Below are 27,501 nucleotides of genomic sequence, written 5' to 3'. Positions count from 1 at the left end.
GTGAGCTTGAACTAGCTGACTTATTTACAGTAAATGTCACAGAACCAGCACTCCCAACATCTTATTCACATTGAATGATCTTAGTTTTAATATGCAAGCATTGAAAATAGCTGGAAGTTTGTATTATGACTTCTTTTGAAACAGGATTTAGTACAGAGGGACTCGAGCAATATGAAATTTCAGGAAGTCAATTCAGAAAGTAAGAAGTTGAGAACAAAATGTATAACCAGCACTATCCTAGGCATTTTTAGGAGATAAAAATTAACAAATAAATGAATGAATGACCCAAACCCTGTTCTCAAGAAGCTTATAATTTTATCAGGCTGTAAGACAGTTTTATTTTTGTTCTTTAGTTGCAAAGCACAAGGGGGTTTATAGTTGTTTGGGTTACCACTCTTCACTTGTGTTTTTAATTCTTTTGGGGGGGTTGTTTATGGGTTTGGTTTTGTTTTGTTTTTGTTCCCTTTTTTAAAAGGTAACTTTGCTTTGGACCATGCATCAGTAAAAAATGCTTAGGGTTCAGGAAAATATTATGGCTTGTTCTAGCTTACAATTCATGATGCAATTTGCTTTACATCCTCATCTGCAAATTCTTGTTTCTAGCCTGGACTGACCTTTCCCAGCAGTTTTATTGTTTCTGCTAAGAGGGGCTGAGGGAGAACAGGAGTCAGAGGTAGCAGAGGAGGGGGTCTGAATACACTCAGATTTTTCTCCTCCCATACCTGCTTTTTCTCTCTTACCTTCTCTCCTATTATTTGACTCCTTTATATTTGAAGGTGCAAGAGCCACCATTTGGTATTATCTGCCTAGAAGTTTCTTGCCATTCACACTAAATTTAGAATTATCTGTCTGAGGAAAATGAAACATGCAAGACAGCAGAAGGTCATTCATAATTTTGTAGTCTAATTCAGATATCTTAAAATTCCTTTCCATAAAGAAGGTTGTGATAATGGCTAAAATTTATTAAACAAACACCATGTACCAAAAATTGTACCAGACACTTTGCATGGATTATATCATGAGGTTAACATTATGGACCCCATTTTCTGAATGAGAAACATAGGCACAAAGAGGTTAAGTAACTTGCCCAAGGTCCCAGAGCTAGAAACTTGTAGTCTGATTCCACAGCGCAGTCTCTTGACCTCTACGCTGTACTAAAATCCATACATGAAACATATATGAAGATCACAAAAGACATTTTACTCATTGAAAACAAATCCCCGAAGTCTATTCATGATATATTCTAGAGAAATTCTATTCATCTGTATTTTAATGTGTTGTGACAAGTTTCATAAATGAATGTTTTAAGTTTCTGCTCAATTATAACAACAAACAGGGCAAACCGATTTTAATTTAACACTTTATTAAGAAAAATCATTATGGGTTGATGCCACATATACCAAGCTGTTAGCTTAAACTGACTTTTTATGGAAGCCTGAACAAAACCTTAACTATAATTGCACATCATGGTTCTGCTATATTGTCTTTACTGCATATTACTTACCAAGTAAAAACATAGCTCCTTTTTTATAATGCCATGTGTATACTAAACCAAACCTTGCAGAAGGTGTAATGCAGTATAAGGATGTTTTCAAAGGGTCAGCTGTAAACTGTTATGATTTTCTAGACAACACGCACCCCATAAAGTTCTAGAGTCTTCTCTTAAATAAAATGTGAAACTGACAACCAGATCTTTCTTTTTACATTGTTTTCTTTAATCTCCTAGAGGATTGGATATTGTAGGACTTATAAAGAGCCTGGCCTCTGAAGTCAGACAGAACTCACTTAGAATACTGACTGTATCATTTATTGGCTCTCCAACCTCAAGTAATTCACACAACCTTGCTGAACCGGTGCCCTCATCTGTAGCATAAAGATGATAATAGTAGTACCTGTCTCAGATGGTTACAGTGAGGAGTAAGTGAGACAATGGATGTAAAGCATATAGCATATTGTTTAATTTAGTAGTAATTGGCACTATTTAGCAGTCATTGTTATTGAGCCAAAAGATTGGAAATTTACCTTGAGGTTTTTTTGTTTTTTTCTTTTTTTTAACTTCATTGACATTCTACCACAGATCCTGCTTTCACACTTGTATCAACTTTTCTGTGAATGATGACCTTCATGGTATTTAAATGTTTTCTCGATTTAAAGTTTGGTCTCTCTTTACTTACCAAGTTAACATTTGTTACTTTCCAAATATCATCACCATCATCAGATGATGATGGTTAAGTAGAATGGCACTTTAAAAAAATCAAATTCTACTGGAATTGGTTCCCCATTAACAGTCGTTATATGTATCTGTTTCTCATTAGAAGATAGAATTTTCTCACCACTTAGTTATTCAAATGAAAGAACAGTATTTGATTATAGACATTGCTAAATTGAATTGTTTGGCCTAAAGGTTTCTCTGTACACAGTAAGCTGTTACCTAACTTGTACAGACTATATAACCTACCCTTGCCCTTGTAACAAGTCGCTGAATTTCAGCCAGTCACAGCAGTCAAACTTCAGTCAACCACAGGTAGCCAACTGTTCAAACCAGATTTGTAAGGCAAATGCTAAGCTTTAACCAATGGAGCTATCTTTGTACCTCGCTTCTGCTTTCTATAGGTCACATCTCTTATTCTGTTTGTAAATATTATCCAGTCACATGGCAGCCCCAGAATCTCACTGAACCTGTCCTGGTTCTGGAGGCTGCCCAATTCACAAATCATTCTTTGCTCAACCTCTGTTAAATTTACTTTTCCTAAAGTTTTTCTTTTAATAACATTTAGTATGCTAAATTTTTAAAGAACACCCTAGAGTTTCAAAACGACATAAATCACAACCTACCAGAAAAATCTATAAGTTGTTATTGTTCAATAAACACATATAGAATTAAAGGCATTGTACCAAAATAGCCCCTAATTACCTTAGAAGCTTACAAACTAGTCATAACTCTATTTAACCATTAAACATTATATAACGACTACTTTAAACACAGCACAGAACATGAACAAATAAATTATTTAGTCCTAGACCTGAGTCACGTAACATCCATAAATAAAATTAAAAGTAACTACAATGCAATTTATCAACAAATAGAGAATATTAAAATCTTTAAGACTGTCAAATGCAACATCTTTATTTAAATATCAATAAAATGAGGTCCAGAAAGGTCAAGATTACATAGAGAGAACTGGAACTAGAACCAAGGATGCCTGGTTTCACATTTTGTATTTTTTCATCTGTTTTTGTAATAATGTAACACAAACTAAATATATAAATTGCTGAAGAGGTTTTCAATAAGGAGGTGTCAAAGACAAAAACTGAACAGTAAGAAAATTGATTTTGCTCAGGCTATTGCAATAGGGAGGTTTTGCCTTAGTCTCTTATAGGGAGGAGTAGAGAAATTACATGTGGATTGATTTACAGGTGGGATTATTTTGCAATCAGGCGATGTCTCAGTAAGCTGAACAGGAAATGTTTATCTCTGTCTAGCTAGTCTCAGGAGAACAAACAGTTCTGCTCTCAGCTAATTATTTATGAGAAGAATGGGAAATTGGAGGGTCTGCATCTGGTTTTTCAGCAGGTTCAGGCAATAGAGAAGAGGTCTATGTTTACCCATGTCAAGGCAAACAAGGGAGTCAAGAGAAAGAATAGACAGAGAGCCTTATCTAATAAGTCATATAGGGAAGAGTGATTTTTGTAAGTTTGTTGGGGTGTTTTGGTTTGTTTTTTGTTTTTGTGCAATAAGCCATTTTCCAGAACACAAAAGGGTAGGAGAATTTCAAAAAAAAAAATGGTTGGAGGAATTTCTTAACCAATGTTGCTTTGCAGGAGCATAGGGCTCAGGGAGAGTCCAACATTGTCAGTAGTGATCCGACTGAGGATGAAATTTATTGGGGAGTCAAGAGTACTGAAATCTTGCAGGTTAGATGCCAACATAGAAAACCAGAAACAACGAATTGTAGGTGGGGAGATAGAGAACTAAAGGATACTAAAGGCAGCCTTTATCTTTTTTTACAATTTTACAAAAAGCTGGTCTTGGGAGAAAGTGGCATTTCTTTTAAATTCATCCTACAAGATCTATTTCCACAAACTTGAAGAAAAAACATTTTCTAGTCAGTGTCTGTTGAATATACGAGCATGTAAACAACATACAGCTTATTGATATGACACAATTTATAGCCTGTCGAGAAGATGCTTTAGCCAAGACCAAATAGGGACTATAGCTTCACTTCTCTGTGCTCCAGTTTTTCATCTGAAAAATAAGAGTTGGTTCAATGCTTTTGGGGCCAGGGAAGGGGGTAGTGGGCAGTGAAGCCCTTTTTTGCAAATTAAACCTTGCCCATATGATGGGAAAATATAGGAAAATGGTCAGGGCCCCTCAGATGTTCAGAATCTTGCCCGGCATTTGATGTAAATATGCACGTGTGCCTGGGTGTTCGTTCCTTGGTTATTGTCTAATGTAATTGCACATGTGCACCCAGGTGTCCTGGGTTATAGAATTAAGTATAAAGGCCAAGTGACTCTGAGCCACAGCGCCCCCCACCCCCTGCATGCCCCCGGGAGTGGGGGTGGTCATGGGAAGGCTGCTACTGCTGCTGGAGGCTGTTGCTGCAAGCTGTTGCTGCCAGTGTCCCCGGGACCCCCCGTGAAGCTGCCGTCACCGCCACCGCCAGACCTATAAGCTGCTGATGCCGTTGCTGAGGACTGAGCTCGTGTCGTCTGCCAACAGCTCCCAGGATTTTTCCCAGTTACCTAGCGTGGACCTGTGTGTGTGGTCTGGTGACCCAGCCTGGCATGTGAGGGGTCTAGTGACCCAGTCTGTACAACGGATTTGAAGGGTCTGAGCCCACACCCGACAACTGGCGTAGTCGTGTAGCTTTACACCCATATATTAACAAACAAATATAAAACCAGTAAAAGCCAAGTTTGTCCAGATAAGGTAAGGGATGGGGGCAGATTCTTGCCAAACCTGCTTCTCCCTTCTCTTTTCTTTCTTTGCCCTCCATTCTCTCATCAGCTGCTAAGGCTTTGACACATATGGGGTGATGATCTGTAAGCCTAGTTTATCTCTAAGATCCCTTCCAGCTGCATACGTTATGAGTCAGTGAATTTGAATTCTGCAGTTCAGGAAGAATAGTTAGATAATCCAAGTAAAAGTGGACCTGTCTTTGCAAAAGGGGTATAGTCCTAGAAAGCGGTTGAAATGTATGTTTGTAAAGTTTGTAAACCACATTTGCCACTTAAAGTAGTTGCAGAAAATTATTTTCTAATTCAAATAATTAATCCCAGTTTTCTGCCTTATAAGTTTAGATTTTTGACATGTATATGACAATAAGTCTACCTTAAAAGTTTTCTGCCTTGTAAGTTTAGATTTTTGACATGTATATGACAATAAGTCTACACTTAGCATTTACAATTTCAAAATAATGTCTTTTATCCACATAATAGTTTTATGCTGCAGCAGCTATTGTAACTCGTGTTTTATGGTTGAAAAGGAAAACGCAAGAGGGTTTAGTGACTTGCCTTGCACAATAGACATAACTATGGGCAGAGCTGAGATTGGGATCCAGTTTCTCCTACTGTTAGCTCACCACCCTTCTTTGGGTGTTTTCTTTTTTTCTTTTTTCTTTTTTTTAATTCTTTTCTCAAGGCCAGTCGTTTAAGTAACAGCTGCCTTGATTGAATATCTCAATGCATACAGTTCAAATGTATCTTTTCCCTAAGAGTACTTTGCAAATCTAATATTTCACACCAAAGATCTCCATTCAGCAAGCACTCTTCTTTCTTCTCAAAGCAAAAGATACCGATACACGCGCACACACACACACATACATATACGAAAGTGCCCTTGGGAAATGAAAATCAATAACAGTGCATAATGTACATTTTACGACCACCTTTCATTCATTGTGGACCTAGTGGAAGGGGTATGTGTGTGGTGGTTTCTTGTTTAGTTGGGTTTTTTTGCCTTTTTTTTTTTTTTTTTGCTTTGTTTTGTTTTACCTGTAACATACGTACATTGGAGCAATTTGTGCAATGACAATTGGACCTTGAATAACATGTTGAAGTCTAAATTTACTTAGAGTTTCACAGATATTTATTTCGCAAACTCAGTCAGCAGGTAAAGATTCATTTTGTCGTACCAAACTAAAGAACTGTGCCAACCCCACCCAGGTAAACATTGTGCATTCAGATGGAACATAATCCTGCAGTGTAATTCTTTGGTTCTTCAATATTGTTTCACAGAATATGTGGATATTAAAATGCACACAGCTGCCCTTTGAGTCAACCCATAGTTTCAGTATCTTTTACTTAAAGGATATTAGAGCCGAGGACATTGTGGTAGAATTGGAAATAATTCATATAAGCACAACAAACCACATGAATAAAATAGTAGTAATGCACTCACAAAGACAGCATTGTTGGAAGCTTAACATTATTATTTTTAAAGATTGATGGCAAATTACAGTAAACGTTTCCTATAATGCTGTATGGATGTTTTCCTAACACAAGGTTTCAGAGGGCCCAGCTAGAGTGCTGCAACTTGTTTTCAACTATATTAAATCACTTTATCAATATACTTCAGTTTTAACAAAAGCTTTTTTAAGCATACTGGAGTCCTGACTTCTAAAACAGATTTATGGAAAGGATTTCCTGTACTAAAAGGCAAACTTATTTATTGTATAAAAAATTCATGTTAAATATTCTTGGTTATATATGTTTAATGTTTCTTGTTTCATTTTAATCCTCATTTTACTTATTTTTTAAATAAATACATACCTTTCTTGTAATGCCATAAGAAATGGGTCTATCTTGTGGTCCCTTTAGCCCAATAGTAACCTTCTGACAGGAGCACTAAGTGGCGTGCCATACAAAGGCATATTTATCCTCCTGGACTAGTTCCTCCAAAGCTAAGGGATTTTCCCATAACATCCTTATAACAAACATCTTAGTGTTTTGGAAGAACGAGTAAACTAGAAATTTACCAGCCATGTGCATATCTCATTCTGTTGAGTATCCATTTATATCTTTCGGCCTGTATTACTTCTGGAGGGAGTTCAAACATTTACTAACTTTTTCATGAAGTCAAAGGCAATTTTAGTTATGTGGAATTTACTTTTGAAAATGAAGTCCTGGAGTTCCAGGATTTAATGCACAAATCTGCATTTTCCCTGCATGTAACTTTTGTAATCCCATAGGTAATAGTTACATATCCTTTCTTAGCCTTCACCTTTCTAATATTAAAAATCTTTGGGTTTACTTGTGGATTCTTCTTGTAGCTCCTATTTTCCCTTAGTCATTTTACTTACCTTTTTCTATTTCCGTTATATATCTTACTTAAAGTGTCTTGACCAGAACCATACACAGATACCATATTTCCTTATTGATTTGGGGAGGTAGAAGAACAAAAGTAAAAAGTTGAAACAGGGCCGCCCCCGTGGCGCACTCAGGAGAGTGCGGCGCTTGGGAGTGCAGCAGCGCTCCCGCCGCGGGTTCGGATCCTATGTATGGATGGCCGGTGCGCTCACTGGCTGAGCGCGGTGCGGGCGACACCACACCAAGGGTTGCGATCCCCTTACCGGTCACAAAAAGGACAAAAAAAAAAAAAAAAAAAAAAAAAAGTTGAAACAATGCCTGACCACCTCATACCCTCCATTAAAATAATCACAAGGGAAGAAAAATGAAAATCTTAGTATTCAGAAACACAGAAGCTTATGATCTTTAATGCTGTATTAGCCAAACTATTTTAACTGTGCTAAGTAATGCGGAAAGTTAACAAATGAAGCGAAGGACTTAGCTTTTGCCGTTGAAAGGTTCCCAATAAATAGGAAAGCAGGAAGAAACATGCATACATATACACATAATACAAAATAGCATGCAACCAACTGTTGCACAGAAACAGAAATAAGACGGTTAGGTGATTAAGAGCTTAAAAGAAAGAAGTTGAATAGATGCCAGTTTTTGTAGTAGTTTGAGCTAGGCCTTGGGAAATGAGAAAAACCAATCCCAGTGACCTTAAGTACTGCATATTTAGGAGAATGGAATAATACAGTGGTAAGGGGGAAATGCCAATGGTAATAACCTAAGTGGTAAATGGATAATGAAGCAATAGAGACAGCAGATGGTGACAGTTTGGCAAGGAAGGGAAGGAGATAAATAGTATGATAACTACAAAAAGGGACAGTTGACTCATTGCATTTTTTTTTTCAAAAGAGAGACTTGTGCTTGTTTGAAGACAAAGAAGGAGCCAATAGAGAGGGAGACATTAAATATACTAGTAAGAAAGGAGATTGTGAGAGTGGCAGGGTCCCTGAGGAAGCAGAAGAGAAGGCAGGAGCCTCAGAATTAACTAGAATATCAAATTGTGGTTTTTTACAGGGCTACTGATTTCTGTTTTGTTGTTGACAATTTTATTATGAGCTACTTTAAACATAGAGGACAGTCCAGAGAGTAATATAACCAACATGTACATACTCACCATGTACATTTTTTAAATTATTAATATTTTGCCATATTTTCTTCAGTATTTTTTTCTTTTTTTATTGAAACATGATTGTACATATCTGTGGGTTAAAGAGTTTAATATCAATACCTATGTGCAATACATGATGTTCAAATCAGGACAACTAGTATATTCAACATTACTCAATGGAATCATTTTTTGTGGCCCTTTACCAATTTCTCGCTAACCTCCCTCCCCCTCCCTCTTTCCTGCTTCTGCTAACTTCAGTTCTGTTCTCTCCTTTTGAAAGTTCAGCGTGTTACTGTGATGTTGTATCTTTCTTTCTTTTTTAATTTGTATTTTTAGCTCCCACTTATGAGTGAGGACATGTAGTATTTCTCTTTCCGTGCCGGACTTATCTCACTTAACATAATTTTCTCTAAGTTCATCCATGTTGCTGCAAATGGCAGGATTTCATTCCTTTTTATGGCTGAGTAGTGTTCCGTTGTGAATATATATGCCACATTTTCCTTATCCAGTTGTCCAACAATGGACATTTAGGTTGGTTCCAATCTTGGTTTTTGTAAACAGAGCTGCAATAAACATGGAAGTGCAGGTATCCCTTTGACATGATGATTTCCATTCCTTTGGTTATATACACAGCACTGGGATTGCTGCATCATATGGTGGTTCTATCTGTAGTTGTTTGCGGAACATCCACACTATTTTCCATAATGGCTGCATTTATTTACAGTCCACCAACAGTGTAGGAGGGTTGCTCTTTCTCCATATCCTCATCAGCATTTATTCTCTGTCTTTTTTATAATAGCCATTCTAACTGGGGAGAGATGATATCTCAATGTGGTTTTGATTTGCATTTACCTAATGCTGAGTGATGCTGAGCATTTTTTCATGTGTCTGTTGGCCATTTATTTATCTTCCTTTGAGAAATGCCCATTCAGATCCTTTACACATATTTTAATTGGGTTATTTGTTTTTTTACTGTTAAGTTGTTTGAGTTCCTTGTATATTCTGCGTATTAATCCTTTGTTGGATGCATAGTTTGCAAATATTTTCTCCCACTCTGTAGGCTGTCTTTTTGCTCTGTTAACTGCTAATCCTTCTGCCGTGCAGAAGCTTTTTAAGTTTGATATAATCCCATTTGTTTATTTTCCTTTTATTGCCTGTGTTTAGGGGTCTTATGCATAAAGTCTTTGCCCACTCCTACTTCCTGAAGTGTTTCCTCTATGTTTTCTTTTAGGACTTTTATAGTTTCAGGTCTTATATTTCAGTCTTTAATCCATTTTGAGTTGATTTCAGTATATGGGTACAGGTACAGGCCTAGTTTCATTCTTCTGCATATGGATGTCCAGTTTTCCCAGCACCATTTATTGAAGAGGCAGTCTTTTCCCCAATGTATGTTCTTGTTGCCTTTGTCAAAGATCAGTTGGCTGTAAGAATGTGTGCTGATTTCTGGGTTATTTATTCTGTTCTATTGGCCTGAATGTCTGTTTTTATGCCAGTACCATGCTGTTTGGGTTACTATAGCTTGTAGTATAATTTGAAGTCAGGTAGTGTTATACCTCCAGTTTTATTTTATTTATTGACTGATTGATTGATTTTGCTCAGGATTGCTTTGGCTATTTGGGGTCCTTTGTTGTTCCATTTGAATGTTAGGATTGTTTTTTCTATTTCTGTGAAGAATGTCATTGGTATTTTGATGGGGGTTGCATTGAATCTGTATATCACTTTGGGTAGTATGTATATTTTCATGTTTATTCTTCCAACCTAAGAGCATGGAACGTCTTTCCATCTTTTCACTACTTCTATTGAACGTAGTATTGGAAGTACTAGCCAGAGCAAGCAGATAACAGAAAGAAATAATGGGCATCCAGATTGGAGAAGACAAAATCAACCTGTCCCTGTTTGCAGATAACATGGTCCTATATACAGAAAAACGTAGACTCTCCAAAAAAACTCTCAGAGCTGATAAACAATTTAGTAAAGTTTCAGGCTACAAAGTCAACACACAAAAACCAGTATCATTTTCAACTCCAATAATGAACTAGCAGAAAAAGAAATCAAGAAAGCTAGCCCATTTACAATAGTCACCAAAAAAATAAAATACCTAGGAATAAGTTTAACCAATGAGTCAAAATATCTCTACCATGAGAAATAGAAATCACTGTTGAAAGAAATTAAATAAATCAACTATTTTTAATTGGGGGGGGGGTATATACCAAGTAGTGGAATGGCTGGATTATATGGTAATTCTACATTTAACTTTTGGAAGAACTACTGAACTATTTTTCAAAGCAGCTGCACCATTTGAATTCCCACCAGCAATGTATGAGGATGCCAATTTCTGCACATCCTTAATAACACATGTTTTTATTTTGGCCATCCTAATGGATGCAAAGTGGCATCACTGTGGTTTTGATTTGTGTGTCCCTGATGACTAATGATGTTAAGCCTCTTTTGCTGTGCTTATTGGCCATTTGCATATCTTCTTGGGAAAAATGTCTATTTAAATTATTTGCCCATTTTCAATTATTTGACCTTTATTGTTAAATTGTGAGCCTTCTTAATGTATTCTAGATACAACTCCCTTATCCAGTATAAGATTTGGAAATATTTTCTCCCATTCTGTAGGCTGTCTTTCCAGTTCCTTGTCTATTCAAGCACAAAAGTTTTTAATTTTGATAAAATCCAATTTATTTCTTTTTTGTTGTTGTTTGTGCTTTTTATGTCATATCTAGGAAACTATTACCAAATCCAAGGTCACAGAAACTTGTACCTATGTTTTCATCTGAGAATTTTATAGTTTTAGACCTTACATTTAGGTAGGTATTTGATCCATTTTGAGTATTGTTTTTTTTTTCCTTTTCTTTTTCTTTTTCTTTTTTTTTTTTCTTTTTTTTTTTTTTTTTTTTTTGCATATGTTGTGAGGGAGAGGCTCAACTTTATTCTTTTGCATGTGGATATCCAGTTGTCTCAGTACCATTTGTTGAAAAAACTATTATTTCATCCACTGAACTGTCTTGGCAAACTTTTCGAAAATTGACCATAAATGTGAGGTTTTATTTCTAGATTCTCAGTTGTATTCTGTTGATCTAAGTATCGATCCTAATGCCAGTACTCACTATCTTGGTTGGTGGAACTTTGTAACCAGGAAGTGTGAGACCTCCAGCTTTGTTCCTTGTTTGTAAAAGATTGTTTTAGTTATTCTGGGTCCCTTGCATTTTCATATGAACTTTAGGATCAGCATGTCTCATTGCAAAAGTGAGAGCTGGAATTTTTTAAAATAATATGTTTTTTAAAAAAGTTATAATTGACACAATAATTTTACATATTTATGAGTGTTCATGTGATTTATGTGATTGTTTCAAAGCATGCATCCATTGTATAATGATCAAATCAGGATAATTAGCATATCCATCACTTTAAAATTTATCATTTTTTGTGATGATAACATTCTAGCTATCTTGAAATATACACTGCATTTTTATTAGCTATAGTCAACCGACTGTGTAACAAAACACCAGAACTTATTCTTCCTGTCTAACTGTACTTTGTACACACTGACCAACCTCAACTGATCGCCTTCACCCTTCCTCTGGTAACCACTATTTTACTATCTTCTTTTAGAGGACTGGAATTTTGATAGGGATTTCATGGAATCTATAGACAAATTTGGGAAGTACTGACATCTTAACAATAGCAAGTCTTTTGATCAATAACCATGGGATGTCTTTCCATTTATTTAGGAAATGCATTATTTCTTTCAATGATATTTTGTAGTTAGTGTACTAGTCTTACAAATTTCTTTGTGAAATTATTCCTGAGTATTTTATTATTTTTTGTGATATTGTAAATGGAAAATGTTTTATTAATCTGTTTTGGATTTTTGTTGCATGTATTCATATTTATTCATTAATCTTTGACTTTTTTATAATTAGCAATATTATTTTCTTTTAAGAAGGTGTTTTATTTCATGTTGACCCATGACTCTGAATAAATGTTTGAATATGTAACAATGTTATGATAAATTTGAGTTTTATAGCAATTCTAGTTTTCACCAAGGAAATTCAAAGAGATTGGCTACTTCATGTACCACTGGGAATCAGCACACAGAAACTTCTACAAACATAATTTGTAATGCAGTGTGTGAGATTGTATATCAAGTCCAAAGAGCCTTAAATTTGTAAACTGATTTTTGTGAATGCTACTTAATGGTCAACAGACCACACCAGCAAAACTCTGAAACTTTAAAGTTTTCTAGAGAGTGTGGTAGTTTTCACAACAAAATTTTAAAAAATTTTAAAAAGAGAATTATATGTCTTAAATGATATATATGCAAAAAAACTGATATATGAGCAGAGTCAAAATGCAATTCAAACTAAGTCCTTTAGTTAAGTATAAGATTTTAGCAATGTTACCTTTACCTCTACCTGAAAGGACATATGCAATATTAGATAAGCTACTGTACTGGAGTCTGAAGTCTTTTAGTGTCTGAACATAATTGTTTACACTTATACAGTAATGTATTTCTCTAGTATAATGGACTTTTCTACACAGTCAGCTATCTATTATCAGTGTCAATAACATAGAGGGATTTTATATATAAACATATTTTATTCACAGTTAATTCCCAAAGGCCTATGTGTGTGGTTTCAATTCTTCCTCTCACCAAACCTTGCACTGAAATGTCAAAATAAATTATCAAGATTCCTATCAACTAAATAAATTATCAACATTAATATTTTATTAATTCATCCACACAGTATTTACCAAGTGCCTAGTATGTGCAAGATTTATTCTTCTTTTTCTTTCTCCTGACTACTCTTGGGTTATAAAATGGATACCAAAAGCACGTGTAATACATAATTTCTATAATCTGCCCCTGAAAAATTGGGAGTTGAATACATAGTTTTCTCCAACAGTTCATATAAAGAAAATTATATGAGGCTATGTAGACACAAATGGCAGCTTTTCCATCTACCTTTTAGATGGCTTTTGCTGTTCCCTTTTGATCTCTTCACAGCTTCCGATCACAGGGAATCAGGGTTAATTTTACCTTCTCATTTTGCTCTGGGCACTAATACTCTAAATTTTATGAGGACTTGTTACTGCGAAGCAAATATTATATTTAAAGGAACATAAAGAAGATGTTACTTAAATCATGAGACACAAACTAGAACTAATTCAGTTGAAAGACCACACTGATGTCTTGAAGATTTTGAACATGCTGTACAGCATGAAGTGAAAGACAAATATGCTCTTTTTTTTTTTTTTTTTTTTTTACCAGTACGGGGTTCGCAACCCTCGGCACGGTGTCGTCTGTACCACGCTCAACCAGTGAGCGCACTGGCCATCGCTATATAGTATCTGAACCCGCAGCCTCAGCGCTACCAGCGCCGCACTCTCCCAAGTGAGCCACAGGGCTGGCCCCAAATATGCTCTTAATGAATATTTCTTTCTCTTCTCTTTGAATAACACAGCTTAGAGACTTTTTATGAAATTTTCAAATGTCTTCAAAAGACTACTCAGATTGCTGTTATAAACAGTACCATAGCCTTTAACCTAGTCATTTTTACATAAAGGCCTAATAGTGGAATCCTTTTAATGACCATGTGTCAGTATCTTCTATCAATTTTGACTGAGTTTTGCACAGAATCATTGAATGTAGCATGTCTACCAATAGTAAGTAGAAAAAAATACATGTATATGTCCAGAATATAGTTATTTATCGCCTATTTTATATGGACATTGTTATTAATAATCATTTTATTAGTATTCAGGTATGTGTCTGAGTCTAGATAAAATGAAACCTGGGTTTAGGTGATACAGCCACTGCGTGCAGTATGTGTCACCAATTACAGGCCTCTTTTTCTTTTTGTTTTACCTTCTAGGTAGCTTGACCTTTTCTTTTTGAACTAAGCTACTACCCTCAATTAGTGTGCCGTCCTTCAACACAGCCTATCTGCCATTGTTTTTTCTTGCTCAGCAGTTGATGCCTGTGTTGCAACCTATAAAGAGAGTGTTTATCTTAAACTAAATTGGTGGATATTGGTGAGACTGTGATAAGTATAGTACTTCACAGTTTGATATGATCCATGGCTCTCAGCTTTTCATCTTGAATTTGTACAGGCAAAGTATTGTGTTCCTGGAGAATATAGTCTTCCTAGGCCTTCTGATATGCTTCAGTAAAATTAGTGATCAAAACCACATTGAGATACCATCTAACCCCAGTTAGGATGGCTAAAATCCAAAAGACTCTGAACAATAAATGCTGGCGAGGCTGCGGAGAAAAAGGAACTCTCATACATTGTTGGTGGGACTGCAAAATGGTGCAGCCTCTATGGAAAATGGTATGGAGATTCCTCAAACAATTGCAGATAGATCTACCATACGACCCAGCTATCCCACTGTTGGGAATATACCCAGAGGAATGGAAATCATCAAGTCGAAGGTATACCTGTTCCCCAATGTTCATCGCAGCACTCTTTACAATAGCCAAGAGTTGGAACCAGCCCAAATGCCCATCATCAGATGAGTGGATACGGAAAATGTGGTACATCTACACAATGGAATACTACTCAGCTATAAAAACGAATGAAATACTGCCATTTGCAACAACATGGATGGACCTCGAGAGAATTATATTAAGTGAAACAAGTCAGGCACAGAAAGAGAAATACCACATGTTCTCACTTATTGGTGGGAGCTAAAAATTAATATATAAATTCACCACACACACACACACACACACACACACACACACACACAAAAACCGGGGGGGGGAAGAAGATATAACAACCACAATTATTTGAAGTTGATACGACAAGCAAACAGAAAGGACATTGTTGGGGGGGAGGGGAGGAGGGAGAAGGGAGGGAGGTTTTGGTGATGGGGAGCAATAATCAGCTACAATGTATATCGACAAAATAAAATTTAAAAAAAAAAAAAAAAAAAAAAAACCCTACAAGACCAAAGCCCAATGCCACTCTTCCTTGGTTGTACCTTGGGAGACGGACACTGGCCAGCTGGAGTGAATAAACTGCCCTTTTCTGCAAAAAAAAAAAAAAAAAAAAGTAAAATTAGTGATTAAATGACAATTAAAACAAGTATTAGAGGGCCGAGCCCGTGGTGCACTCGGGAGAGTGCGGCGCTGGGAGCGCAGCGATGCTCCCGCCGTGGGTTCGGATCCTATATGGGAATGGCCGGTGCACTCACTGGCTGAGTACCGGTCACGAAAAAGACAAAAAAAAAAAAAAAAAAACAAGCATTAGAAAAACTGTACCTTAGTACTCTATTTTAACTTTGCTATTGACAATTTGCAAACAAAGGATCAGTCAGTGTTAAGTTTGGCCAAATCTATTCCACTTACCTGTATTAATGCAGAATTTCTTCCAAAAAACCACATTTTGTATTGCTTTTCTGCGTGTAATTTTCTTCTTTTAGTTTTCCCCATCTTTGAGCTACATTAAGCAAAATAGCAAAATAATAAATGAACTCATAATCACTATATTATAATCCATAACTAATTTTGAGAGATGATAAAATGAAGCAGGCCATTCAGTGGTATAGATTGCTAACAGGGAAATATATTCCTTTCTGAAGCATGAAGCACTGAAAGGTTAAAGGCTGAGAAATTTTCCACCTGCAAGCTGTGAGAATTTCTCCTTTCTAGTACCAAATCACCAAAACCAGCTTGCTTTGCTATTTTTATTTAAATTATAGTTCACATGTTCATTCAGATGTTATCTCTGTTCACCTACCTCATCTTAACTGTAATATAGGCTCTCAAAGGGTAAGACTGTCTTCCTTTAAAATCATTTTTATAAATGACTTATGCATATGTACTCCAGATACATAGTAATGCTAATAACCAGGAAACCCCAAAAACATAACTTCATCAGTTTCTTTTGATTTAGTGAATAACATTGAACTAGCCTCATTATGCAATATATGATGTTACAAAGTGCAGAAAGAAGAGATAGTGTAGCATTTGGTAGGGCTTGTATTTAAAGGTTAATGTCCATCAGCCAGTTTTGCCCAGATTTTTAAAAACAACAGCGTCTATTCATTAAAGGCTGTTCTTAGAATCTTTAAACCAGTGTTTGTTGAACTTAGAATATTTTTACTTGTCTAATATTTATAATATTGTTTGCACCACCAAATGATACATATTAAGAAGTGATAAAAGTTCCTAATGAGGATAGCAGTTGAATAAACTGAGCATTAAGTTGATAACAGAAGTATCCACATAAACATGGTCTGTTAATTGCCTGCTCATTGAAGACATTTGTCAGCTCCCAGACCTTAAGAGTTAAATATATAATCAACCCTTTGGGGACCAAATTGCCCTGTCCGACATGGAGAAAAGTAACTTTGTGTGCAAAATAAGGTCCTCAGTTGGTCCTTTATCATCTCAAAGGGCGTATTTTATTATAAATGTCAATTCCACAAAATTATGCATCCTGTAATACATAATTATGTTCAAAATTGCATTTGAAATCTATTATTAACAGTTAACAGTGAGCATTCTTAAAATAGTTATTACTCTTGGCCTTAACACAAAAAGCAATAATGCAAGTATTTTAGGGAGCTAAAAGCTACAAGGCATTGGCCTCTGAATAAAGCCACTGCAGGTGTGTTTCTTAATGGGTTGTTAATCTTATAGTGGGTGAACACAAAGGACAGAGACCATGCGTGTTTTTAAACTGTGTTTGGTGTGGAGAAAGAGTTGATGGCTGAAAAATATAAAGTCAGTGTGAAATGAGGCCAAATTCAACTTTCCCTCCTGAGGTGTAGCCCTCCTTGCCTAAAATCAAGGCAAACTAATTCTTGCTCTTCCTCTTGTGTCCCTTCCCTCCCCAGACCACATCAAAGAATTTCACAGAAACATATATAAACTAGCACATCAGAAATAACTACAAAATATGGCAATAAATAATAAAGTTCTGATTGTCCAAACTCAACATCCTCCCTCACAGACCAGCTCTTCCTATGTTCCTTGTTTTTGCTATTAGCACTATCTAAATCACCCAAACTCACAATCATGAAGTAAGTTTTGACCCTCCCTTATCCCCTACACCTAATGTCCTCTAGAACCTTGCTTCTCAGGGTGTGGGCTATGGACCATGCAACATGGACATCACTTGGCAACTTGTTAGAAATGTCTGACTTCAGACATACTGAATGAGAATTTGTATTTTAACAAGACTCATTTTTTATGCACATTAAAGTTCGAAACACTCTGCTAGAGAATCTCCCTTTGCATTGTCTCTCATATCTTCCACTTTCTTTCTGTTCACACTAAATTGTTTTTCACTGGAATGTACTTTTTCTACATGAGCTGTTTGGGCCCACCCTAAATTTAGATCTTCATGTCATTTCATCAGAATCATTGCCACATGAGTCCTATATTATTCTTGTGTCCCCTTGTTCTAATTCATCCTAACTTCTGCCTCAAAATTAGCTTTTCTAATGTACTCAAGCCTCTCCCCTTTTCTTAAAAACCACTGATGGCTTTCCACCCCTTACTAAATAAACCCTTTTGACTAGCACTCAAGGCCCTGTAGAATGTGATGACATCCTTTCCCGCCAGCCCTATCTTCAACTACTCCTACATACACATACCCCACACTTTAGCTTTATAGTTTGCCTCCTCTTTGTTTTAGGTCAAGCTGTTCTTTCCATGCAGAACACCCTGCCTAAGAGCTCTGTTGAAATCCTCTCCCTCCTCTAAGGTTCATCTTCAATGCCACTGCCCATACTAACCCTTTTCTCATTTATTCAGTCATTGAATAAATACGTATTGATCACACACATGCTTTGCCTACATTTGCCTACATTCTACTAGGTACTAGGAATAAACCAATGAACAAAACAACCACAATCTTTGCCCTCACAGAGCTTACATTCTACTGGGGGGAAACAGGCAATAAACAGTAAATAAGTAAAATATATGCTATGTTAGATGCTGATAAGTGCTAAGGAGAAATAAAAGATGATAAAGGTGATAGAGACAGCTAGGGATGAGGAACATCTTTCAACCAAATACCTTTCCCTCCTTTGAATATGCAGAGCACTTATAGTCCTTTACAATGTGGTTATTTGTGTACTTGTCCTATTTCCGCTGCTATTTTCAAAGCTCCTTGAGAGCAACAACTGCATTTTATTCATTTTTGTATCTCTTGCAGCTACCGAGACAGTGCTCAGTAAATAATGGTTAAAATGAATCAAATTGATTGAAATAAATGCAATAGCAGTTTAAGAGAAGGGGGAGACTGACATAGTGGTTGGTTAGGAAGGGCTCCTTGGAAGATATTTATTCTGGGCAAGGCCTTGAAAGATGGGTAGGGTGAGGATAAAGAAAAAGCTAAGTTGTTTTGATATATATGTTTTTGAAAAGCTGAAAACCATTGCTTGATAAATTAAGATTAATATGATGTGTAACTTTCTCTACCTTTAAAACCAGTGTTTCAGAAGGGACGGGCAATAGACACGGGAGAAGTTGACATTGGCGCACAGGTCATGCAGACCATTCCACCTGGCTTATTCTGGCGTTTCCAGATTACTATCCACCATCCAATATATCTGAAATTCAATATTTCTTTAGCCAAGGACTCTCTGCTGGGAATTTATGGCAGAAGAAACATTCCACCTACACATACTCAGGTAATATCAATTATAGGTATTTTCTTGAACCCAGGCTTTGTGGACTTGCAAAGTGGGTGGGAGTTAAAGGTGAGGGCAGAAAAATATTTATAAAGAGCAAATATCCAGAATAATCACACTCAAACTAATGAAAAAAATGGCGTGGAAAAATAAGGAATAGCATTTAGCAGGGCAGATTCAGAAAAGAGAGTTTAAGAAAATATCTTTTATACTTGACCTCTCCGTCCCGGAGCAGGACGATCACGAGCTTCCCAGCCCTCGCATTTTACTCAGCTTTAGTGCCCCTTCACTGGTTTCATACCCACTTGTCCCCACAAAGGAATGCACATCAATCAGAAATTGCTGGGAAATGAGTCTAAAAGGCAGGTTTTGTCTTACGGGTAGAATATTTCTTTGCTGTTGCTAATAATAATTCAGAAAATGTAAAATCTCTACAGTTTACATAGCCGTTCCATAAACCTTAATCACCTCATTTCTCTTGTTGAGTTTTTCCCTTATTTCTTCCCTACATGAACTCACTTGGGGTCCTGCTCCATCTCAGAAGTAAAGTAGTCAAACATCTGGACTGACTTTTTTCCCAACAGATATGACTATAGGCTAAACCTTACCTTCAAGGCCAGAATAGGCAGGGAATTAGAATGCCATTTAAATGTGACTCACAAAAAAAAATGTTCAAGGAAACGTGTCATGTGCTTCTCCACTGATTAGAAAAAAAGGGGGAGGAAAGCCCTTTGAATATTTAAATGTTACCACAAAGGTAGTAAATTATGATGCATGTTTTCAACTTTTGACTATTCATTTATTTGTTTTAAAAACTATAAAAACTGTTTTTAATTTGGAGAGAAGGTCACAGTAACATTTCTGAGCAGAATGTATGTTTTCAAGTATCTTCTATCAGATACTTTAGTAAAATGTCAAGATTCTCTTGCATAATACTAAATAAGATTTTTTTTCTCTTTCTTGGTTTATACATTTTTAAACAATTATTTTGAATATTCCAAAACTGAAAGGTTTATAACATTTATAAACATAGTGAGGGTTTTTTTCAGAATTAATAGTTTGCTTTTGAGTTTAAATATACTCAAGAATCAATAACCTCCTCTTCCGTTTAGCCCACCTCCAAAGCAAAGAAGTATGAAGTAGGGCAATTGAAATTAGAGATATTTATCAGTCTAGAAGTAAAAGTAGTTGCTCATATTTGTATCTGTATTTGTTCCAGTTTGATTTTGTAAAACTAATGGATGGCAAACAACTGGTCAAGCACGACTCCAAGGGCTCTGAAGATAGCCAGCACTCCCCTCGTAACCTGATCTTAACCTCACTTCAGGAGACAGGTTTCATAGAGTATATGGATCAAGGGCCTTGGTATTTAGCATTTTACAATGACGGAAAAAAGATGGAGCAAGTATTCGTGTTAACTACAGCAATTGGTAAGCTGCCTTGGCTATTATTCGAATTGACAGTACAACTCTAGAAAGACACAGTTAGTGATGAAAGTGAGATGAGTGTTATTTAAGCTTATTCCTCATTCTGCTTTAAGGTCATTATTGAGGATCGATCACTATGAGAAAAGTTTTGTTGCTGTCGATAATGTTTAAGTGCTGATTAAGAAAAATCATGATTTGTAATAATGAATATGCTAATAATAATTGAAAAAATAAATTGAAACAATAAATAAATTAATAATAATAAAAAAATAAAATTGACCAACCATTTAAAAAAAAAAAGATTTTGTAAATGTTCTGTTATTTGCTGCTATTCTAGGACACTTGCCGTTTGCCTTTTTATATGTTCTCAACAGGAACAATGATCTGAGTAGTATTACTACCAAGGCTACATAGATGAACAACTTCAGTGAAGAAGGGAATAAGCAAGAAAAGCCCTGTTAACTCAAGTTCTACTATAAATGAAAAAGCAAATAAATACCTTTTAAAATAGAAAAACTAGCATCAGTACAGTTCTTTAGAACAACTGATTTTAGAACCATTAAGCCTTCAAAATATAACATAACAGTAACTTGGGTCATTCAAATCTCTTTCCTTTAGAATTTTTTAGTTTGAAAATTATTCCAATGGCTCTTTCAGTGTGCTCAGGGCCTATTAAAACATGTTATTTTTAATACAATACCTATTCACACTTTTATTCACTTTCACCCTAGTTAGTCAGAGACATCTCACTCTTTTGTCATTCTTTTTTCCTTTTTTTTCTTTTTTTTTTTTTTTTGATGAATTCATTCCCCATGACCCTTTGTGTGAATAAAGCTGAGCTCTTTAGCAATTTTAGAGTCCCAAGGGTAATCAACTCTTAGACACAGTATTGTATTGTGTGAATTTTCCTAAAGCACGTCTTTTAAAAGAAGGGAAAATATTTTACAGCTGTCAGTTTTCTATACAACTCTCACAATTTTATCCTTTAGTTAACCTGTTCAGCCATATGTTTAGTAAAATGTGTTGACTGTTAATAGATATACCATCTGCTCTTTATAACAATTACGCTCTATGCTGAAGACCTTGAGTCAGTAGAAAATGGTATTCCAGCCATAAGATTATCTGAAACTTTCCTCTAAAGTAATCAGAAAGGCAATAAAATTACACTGATGCTTTTTTCCCCTAAAGAAAAGCTCCACTGATCTTAAATCTTCAAAAGACAAAGTATTTGTTAAATTAGAAAAAAATATTTTAAGTCATGTCACTGTTTTGCCACTTATAGACACGGTGGGACAGTTTCAAAGGATGGACCTTTCGTGATATTTTTCTATCAAGGCCTAATTTTGATAATGCAAATGCCAGTACACTATGAGAAGCTGAGTTTTCCCTAAGAAATTGGAGAAACTAGAAGATATAAAATATTTGTGAAGATTTTCTCTCTTTCTGTTATCCTTACCCCTAACCTCAAATTAAAAACACTAACCAATCTGTTAAGCTTTCAAAAATCAATAGCCCCAGAAACATGCTTGGAGTTTTTTTCCTGTTCCTTAGTTCCTCCCATAAAGAACCTAACATTTGAAATCCAATTCCTGTCATCCAGATATCAAACTGTTAGTTTCATATTCAATAACATACACAGGTCCTTCAAAAAGTTTGTGGAACGATTCATATTATCTTTAAATTTTATTTTCTAGGAACTTTTTGAAGTATCCTCGTATTTTTGAAGTACCCTCATATCTATTTTTTGCTAATGCAAGTCAGTTTCTTTACTTTTCTGTAGCCTTTTTAAGATTAGAAGCATCAGAAACGTTTCTCCTACTATTTCACTTAAAGAAAATGCAAGGGAATTTCAAAACAAAAAATAAAAAGGCAAGTAAGCCCTTCGCCATAAATTCTCCCCATTATTTTTAAACATTATTATAGTTTATCTTAATCAGAGTAAAAAGAGGCTGACAAACAAAGTAAGGTTTGAATGAATTTGTTCTAAATGCTGTTCATTCGTCTATGTCATGATAATGTTAGAATCAGTTGATTGATCTTAAATATATTTGGTCTGGTACTAAAAAGGATCAAGAAAGAATTTAAAACTAACATTTGTTGAATGACTAATATAGGCCAGACAGTGGCCTATATTAATATATATTATTTTCAGTAGCATAAGCAGAACTGTCAATATCACCTAATCTCAGGCAACCTGCTCTGTAACATAATAATATATACCATTTATGGAGTGCCACTCTGCCCCAAGCACTTTATTAGTTGCTTTACATTCAGTTATCTTGTTTGATTCTCATCACAACCCTGATAACTCAGGGAAAGTGATACTTCTGTTACCAGTAAGGAAATGGAGTCTTGGAAAGAATAAATAATTTGGCAAAGTCTCACAGACAGCAAGTAGCAAAATTAAGATTCAAGACCCAGTATGTCTTATTCCAAAGCCCATGCCCTTTAGACCATACTTATTCCATAAGAATATTCATTACGTTTAGTTTCTCCCATGAGAAAAACTGACAGAAGCAAAACCTATCATTAGTACAGATGCAAATACCCAAGGGCTTTTGATTATAGCATATCTACACAGCCACTGGATTCATTCTCACCTTTCTAAGAATCCCCCAAATGGGCTAGATACCACTTTCTTTGTCTTGCTTTTATTCTGCCCAAGGCAGAACTCCAATATCTAGATCACGAGTTCTCTAACTATGAAAGTTTACTATTTAAAGCATTTATTAATGTTTTAATGTGGTGAGCACCTGCAGGATCACCTGGGGTGTTTGTTAGAATGTAAATGACTGGGCTATATCCCTCAGAGACACATTCAGTAGATCTGGGGCTGAAAACCAGGCATCTGCATTTTGAGTGCCGCGGGTGAGCCTACTGATACAAGTGGCCCACAGACCGCAATCACAGAAATGCTATTTCTCAATCCTCATTATAAATTCTCACTCTCATTGTTCAGTGGAAAATTCCAGGACCACCTCCTAAAATCTCTCTTTCTAATCAGAAATAGCTTATCCAAATGAAACTTGATGTAGCAGACAATTTGGATTGAAAAAGGAAAATTGGTACATAAGAGAAGTGTGAGTTTAATAGGCCAGAGCATAAAACTCTGAGTCCAAGATTGCTAAATATGGAAAATTTATAGAAAGGAGTAATGAGAAGAGTATTAAAAAAAAAAACACATACAAAACCTGAGAGTAAATAATAAGTACCATAATAGTTCATGGACTTAGAATTTGATCATTATTATACTCAAATACAATTTTAAATTATAAACAATTTTTAACTTCATTGTCACAGACTGACATTTATATAACTTTGCAGTTTTTCAGAGAAGTTACCACAAGACTTATCAAAGTTCTATTGCACTGCACATCATTATGTCACCAGAACTACCTATGGGCACATACAAAGACTTCTCAATTCCCCTGAAACCTATTCTTCTCTAAGAATGGATTGAAAGGAAATTAGTGGCAGAGAACTGATAAGCATTTACAGTCAAGAAAGCATTTCTCAACAAAATACTTAGGTTCTAATGCTTTTAGTGGTGGTGAATTTAATATGAACACTTACTTTAAAAGCCTCCATTGTCACTTATTAATGAAAATGAAATACTGATTATCATATTTAAGCTGTCAAGACAGTAGAATAAATATTCTAAGTTGCTAGAAAAGAAACTTTATTTGCTACAACCTAAATTTGAAAAATAAACAGTAGACTTAGTCTTCCAGGTCGCATTTTTAGGCCTGTTTGCTTTTGAAAAATGCTTTATAATTCTTGTACATTTTAGCTTTATCATGAATGTCTCTCAAGAATACCATTCTTCTATACGCTTTATGCACTTTATAGATGAGACTGGTTTTTAGTTCCAATCTTGAGTAGCCAATTCAGCAAATCCAGGGCTCTTTTAATAATTTTGTACTACATGTGACATCTTACAGAGGTCTTTGTCATCTGATTTTGAGCAGGAAGTGCTCTATAGATAGCAGAGGGCAAAATGGTTATAGGCCCAGAGTTCCTGCAACTTAAAAAAATTACAGCCTCTACATCCTGTAGGTTTGTTCATCCTCTTTCCTTTTTCTTTGTATTAATAGAAATAATGGATGACTGTTCAACCAATTGCAATGGAAATGGAGAGTGTATCTCTGGCCATTGTCATTGTTTCCCAGGATTCCTTGGACCTGACTGTGCTAGAGGTAATGTTGTTCGTAACTCTTTTTGTGTGTGTATGACATATCCTTTATTCATTTATTTTTTATCTTTTTTAATTGAAACATAGTTGATTGTACACATCTGTAGGGTACAGAGATGAATATCAATACCTGTGTGCAACATGTGATGCACAAATCAGGATAATTAGTATATTCAACTTATACAATGTAATCAATTTTCATGGTCCTTTACCAATTCCTCCCTTGTCTCCCTTCCCCCTTCCCCTTACCCACCTCTGGTAACCTCAGTTCTGTCCTCTCCTTTTGAAAGTTCAACGTATTGTTGTGATTGCTGTGTCTTTCTTTCTTATTCTGTAATTCTGATTAGTTTAGGGAAATAAATGTCATTTGAGAAGTCAGAATTAGTATAAATAGTGATAGCAGCAGCAGTAGGAGCAGCAATAACAGCAGCAATGTCCCCCACCGCCACCACCAAAAGCTGAGCACTTATTATGCCAGGCACTGGTCTAAACACTTTGTGTTACCTCTTTTGATTCCTACTTCCTACAATAACCATATGACATAGGTTTATTATTATCCCAGTTTTATGGTCAAAGAAACAACCTCAGAGAGGTTAAGTGGCTTAGCCAGGATTACCTAACAGCTGGGATTTGTGTCCAGGTTGTCTGACCCAACCACTACATGATGCTTATATTTCCTAGGCACGAGTGGTGACAATTTGCTTTGTACCCCATGAATATTCATAACCAATAAAAACAAAATAAAACATTGTTTTAAAAAATAGAAATTATCTTACAGCTACCACTTATCATCTCTTTGCTTTATCGGTCTTTGGGTTTTCCGTGGGAGTTTAAACCTCACTGAAAATGCAACATTCAACCTAGTCTTTTACTGCTCTCTGACCTAAAATCCAGACAGTCTGCACGTGTGCTTGTTTGCATGTGTGGATATTCTCACTGGCACCTGCATAATTCAGTTGCTCATTGATTCCATTTATACAAGGATGATTTGGTATTCTGGCAAAACTAAGCTGGAGATAATCGTGCAAATAGCCCTTAGAAAGTTCTCTGTTGTATTGTCTAGACTGGCAACTTGTTTTGTGCGTGCACCATTGATACAGTAGCATCTCCGAAACAAATTTTGCTCTATTTGCTCTAGATGGAGGCTCTTGTTTTTGTACATTTATCTGATGCTTGAAAACTACCATCATTAAAAACTGTAATAATTTTTTTTTAATTCATAATGGACTGACTTTAAAATGAGCAAAGTTGGTAACTGCTTATACACACCAGTGTAACTGGAGTGAGCTGGTAATCACCAAATGGGTAAGCAGCCTAGAAAGTAAACATTGGAAAGTCAGAAGTTAAATTTAGCCAACTTTACGGTTGCCCAGACTTGCCCATAGTTAATTCTTGAAAAGCTTTAAGTAAATCACACCATGATTTCCCATGGGTTTATAGTTACTACTTTAGAGATGCCTTCTGCTCATTTTCAATGTATTCTTAAAGTTCCCAGTCTGCTAATATTTTAATCTCAGGTTTCTCAGATACTCAGTTTCTTTAGATTAAATTCCATTCAACAGAATTCTGAAGCACCTGCTAGGTTCCCAGCACCATGATAGATCTTGAGGAGATTGGGGGTGGAGGTGGAGGTGATGGTTGGTATTAAAACATGAATAAGACAGAAGGTATAGGCCCTGTCCTCAAAAAGCCCATAGTTTTAATAGGGAGACAAACAATGACAAAGCAGAATAAGTGTTCTAATAAAGGTCTGCACAGTGAGTTATAGGAGTAGACATCTGTCCAGTATAAATCTATAATTACACAACTTTTTAAAGATAACATTTTATAATATGAATATCTCACTATTTATTAGTTTTTTAATTTCAGGTTTTGCTTCCTAAAAGTAATATACATCTTCCTGAGGGAGAAAAACCTCAATAGTAAAAACCCCTAGGAGAGAAAACCCCTAACTGTAAATAGTAATAGTAATAGTTTAAGAGTATGGTGGGATCAAAATTAAATGCTTGAAATAATTTCTCCACTCAGGATATTTTTATAATTTATTTTTACCCCACTCCCATAATAGGAAAATTCTATGTTTATAATCACGAACTTTAAGAAAGGGTAAGACAGAAATAGTACAAATTTTTGCCTGAAATATTATACAAGAATCAATAAAGAATTGCTCTTTGGAGATTTTGAAAGCATTACAAGAACATTACAAGTTCATTTGACAACCTTCAGATTCGTGCCCTGTGCTGTGTGGCGGAAATGGAGAATATGAGAAAGGACACTGTGTCTGCCGGAATGGCTGGAAGGGGCCAGAGTGCGATGTTCCAGAAGAACAATGTATTGACCCTACGTGCTTTGGTCACGGCACCTGCATCATGGGAGTCTGCATCTGTGTGCCAGGATACAAAGGAGAAATATGCGAGGAAGGTCAGAGCTCCACTTTAATCTCTTGCTCTAGGCTTTTCTCTCACTGAATTGTCCAAGGTGTCACTCTATGCTTCTAGTAGACATGCAAATGATTTTTGCAAACAATAAGTGCTCAACATATCTTTTGTACATGGATCAGGGGGTTAGAGTTGGGGGAGCTTATGTCTCTTATGACAGTCTGTAATATTATACATGATGCCATATCTGTGACACTCACAGAGTAGTAGTGAAAAATGGTACTTTCTCCCTCATTTCTAACCTGAGATTTTCCATATTGATGATTTTAGGTGTTAATTCATATGCTTTCATTATTACACAGTGCATTAATGCTGCATCTC

At 35.8% G+C, this 27,501-nt stretch overlaps 1 protein-coding gene across 3 annotated transcripts in view; it reads left to right on the top strand.

The window, feature by feature from the left end:
- TENM1 (teneurin transmembrane protein 1) overlaps positions 1 to 27,501 on the top strand; it is a 559,047-nt gene that overhangs the window by 289,388 nt on the left and 242,158 nt on the right. For all 3 annotated transcript variants that reach the window (XM_063082943.1, XM_063082944.1, XM_063082942.1), the window contains exons 7-10: positions 18,924 to 19,123; positions 20,343 to 20,553; positions 24,645 to 24,746; positions 26,969 to 27,163. In XM_063082943.1, the coding sequence (XP_062939013.1) occupies positions 18,924 to 19,123; positions 20,343 to 20,553; positions 24,645 to 24,746; positions 26,969 to 27,163 (708 nt within the window). The remainder of the gene's footprint in view (positions 1 to 18,923; positions 19,124 to 20,342; positions 20,554 to 24,644; positions 24,747 to 26,968; positions 27,164 to 27,501) is intronic.

The sequence above is a fragment of the Cynocephalus volans genome, chromosome X, assembly GCF_027409185.1.
Source record: "Cynocephalus volans isolate mCynVol1 chromosome X, mCynVol1.pri, whole genome shotgun sequence".
Taxonomy (NCBI): domain Eukaryota; kingdom Metazoa; phylum Chordata; class Mammalia; order Dermoptera; family Cynocephalidae; genus Cynocephalus; species Cynocephalus volans.
The sequence above is the reverse complement of the archived record's forward strand: the minus strand, read 5'-3'. Positions and strand labels throughout refer to the sequence as shown.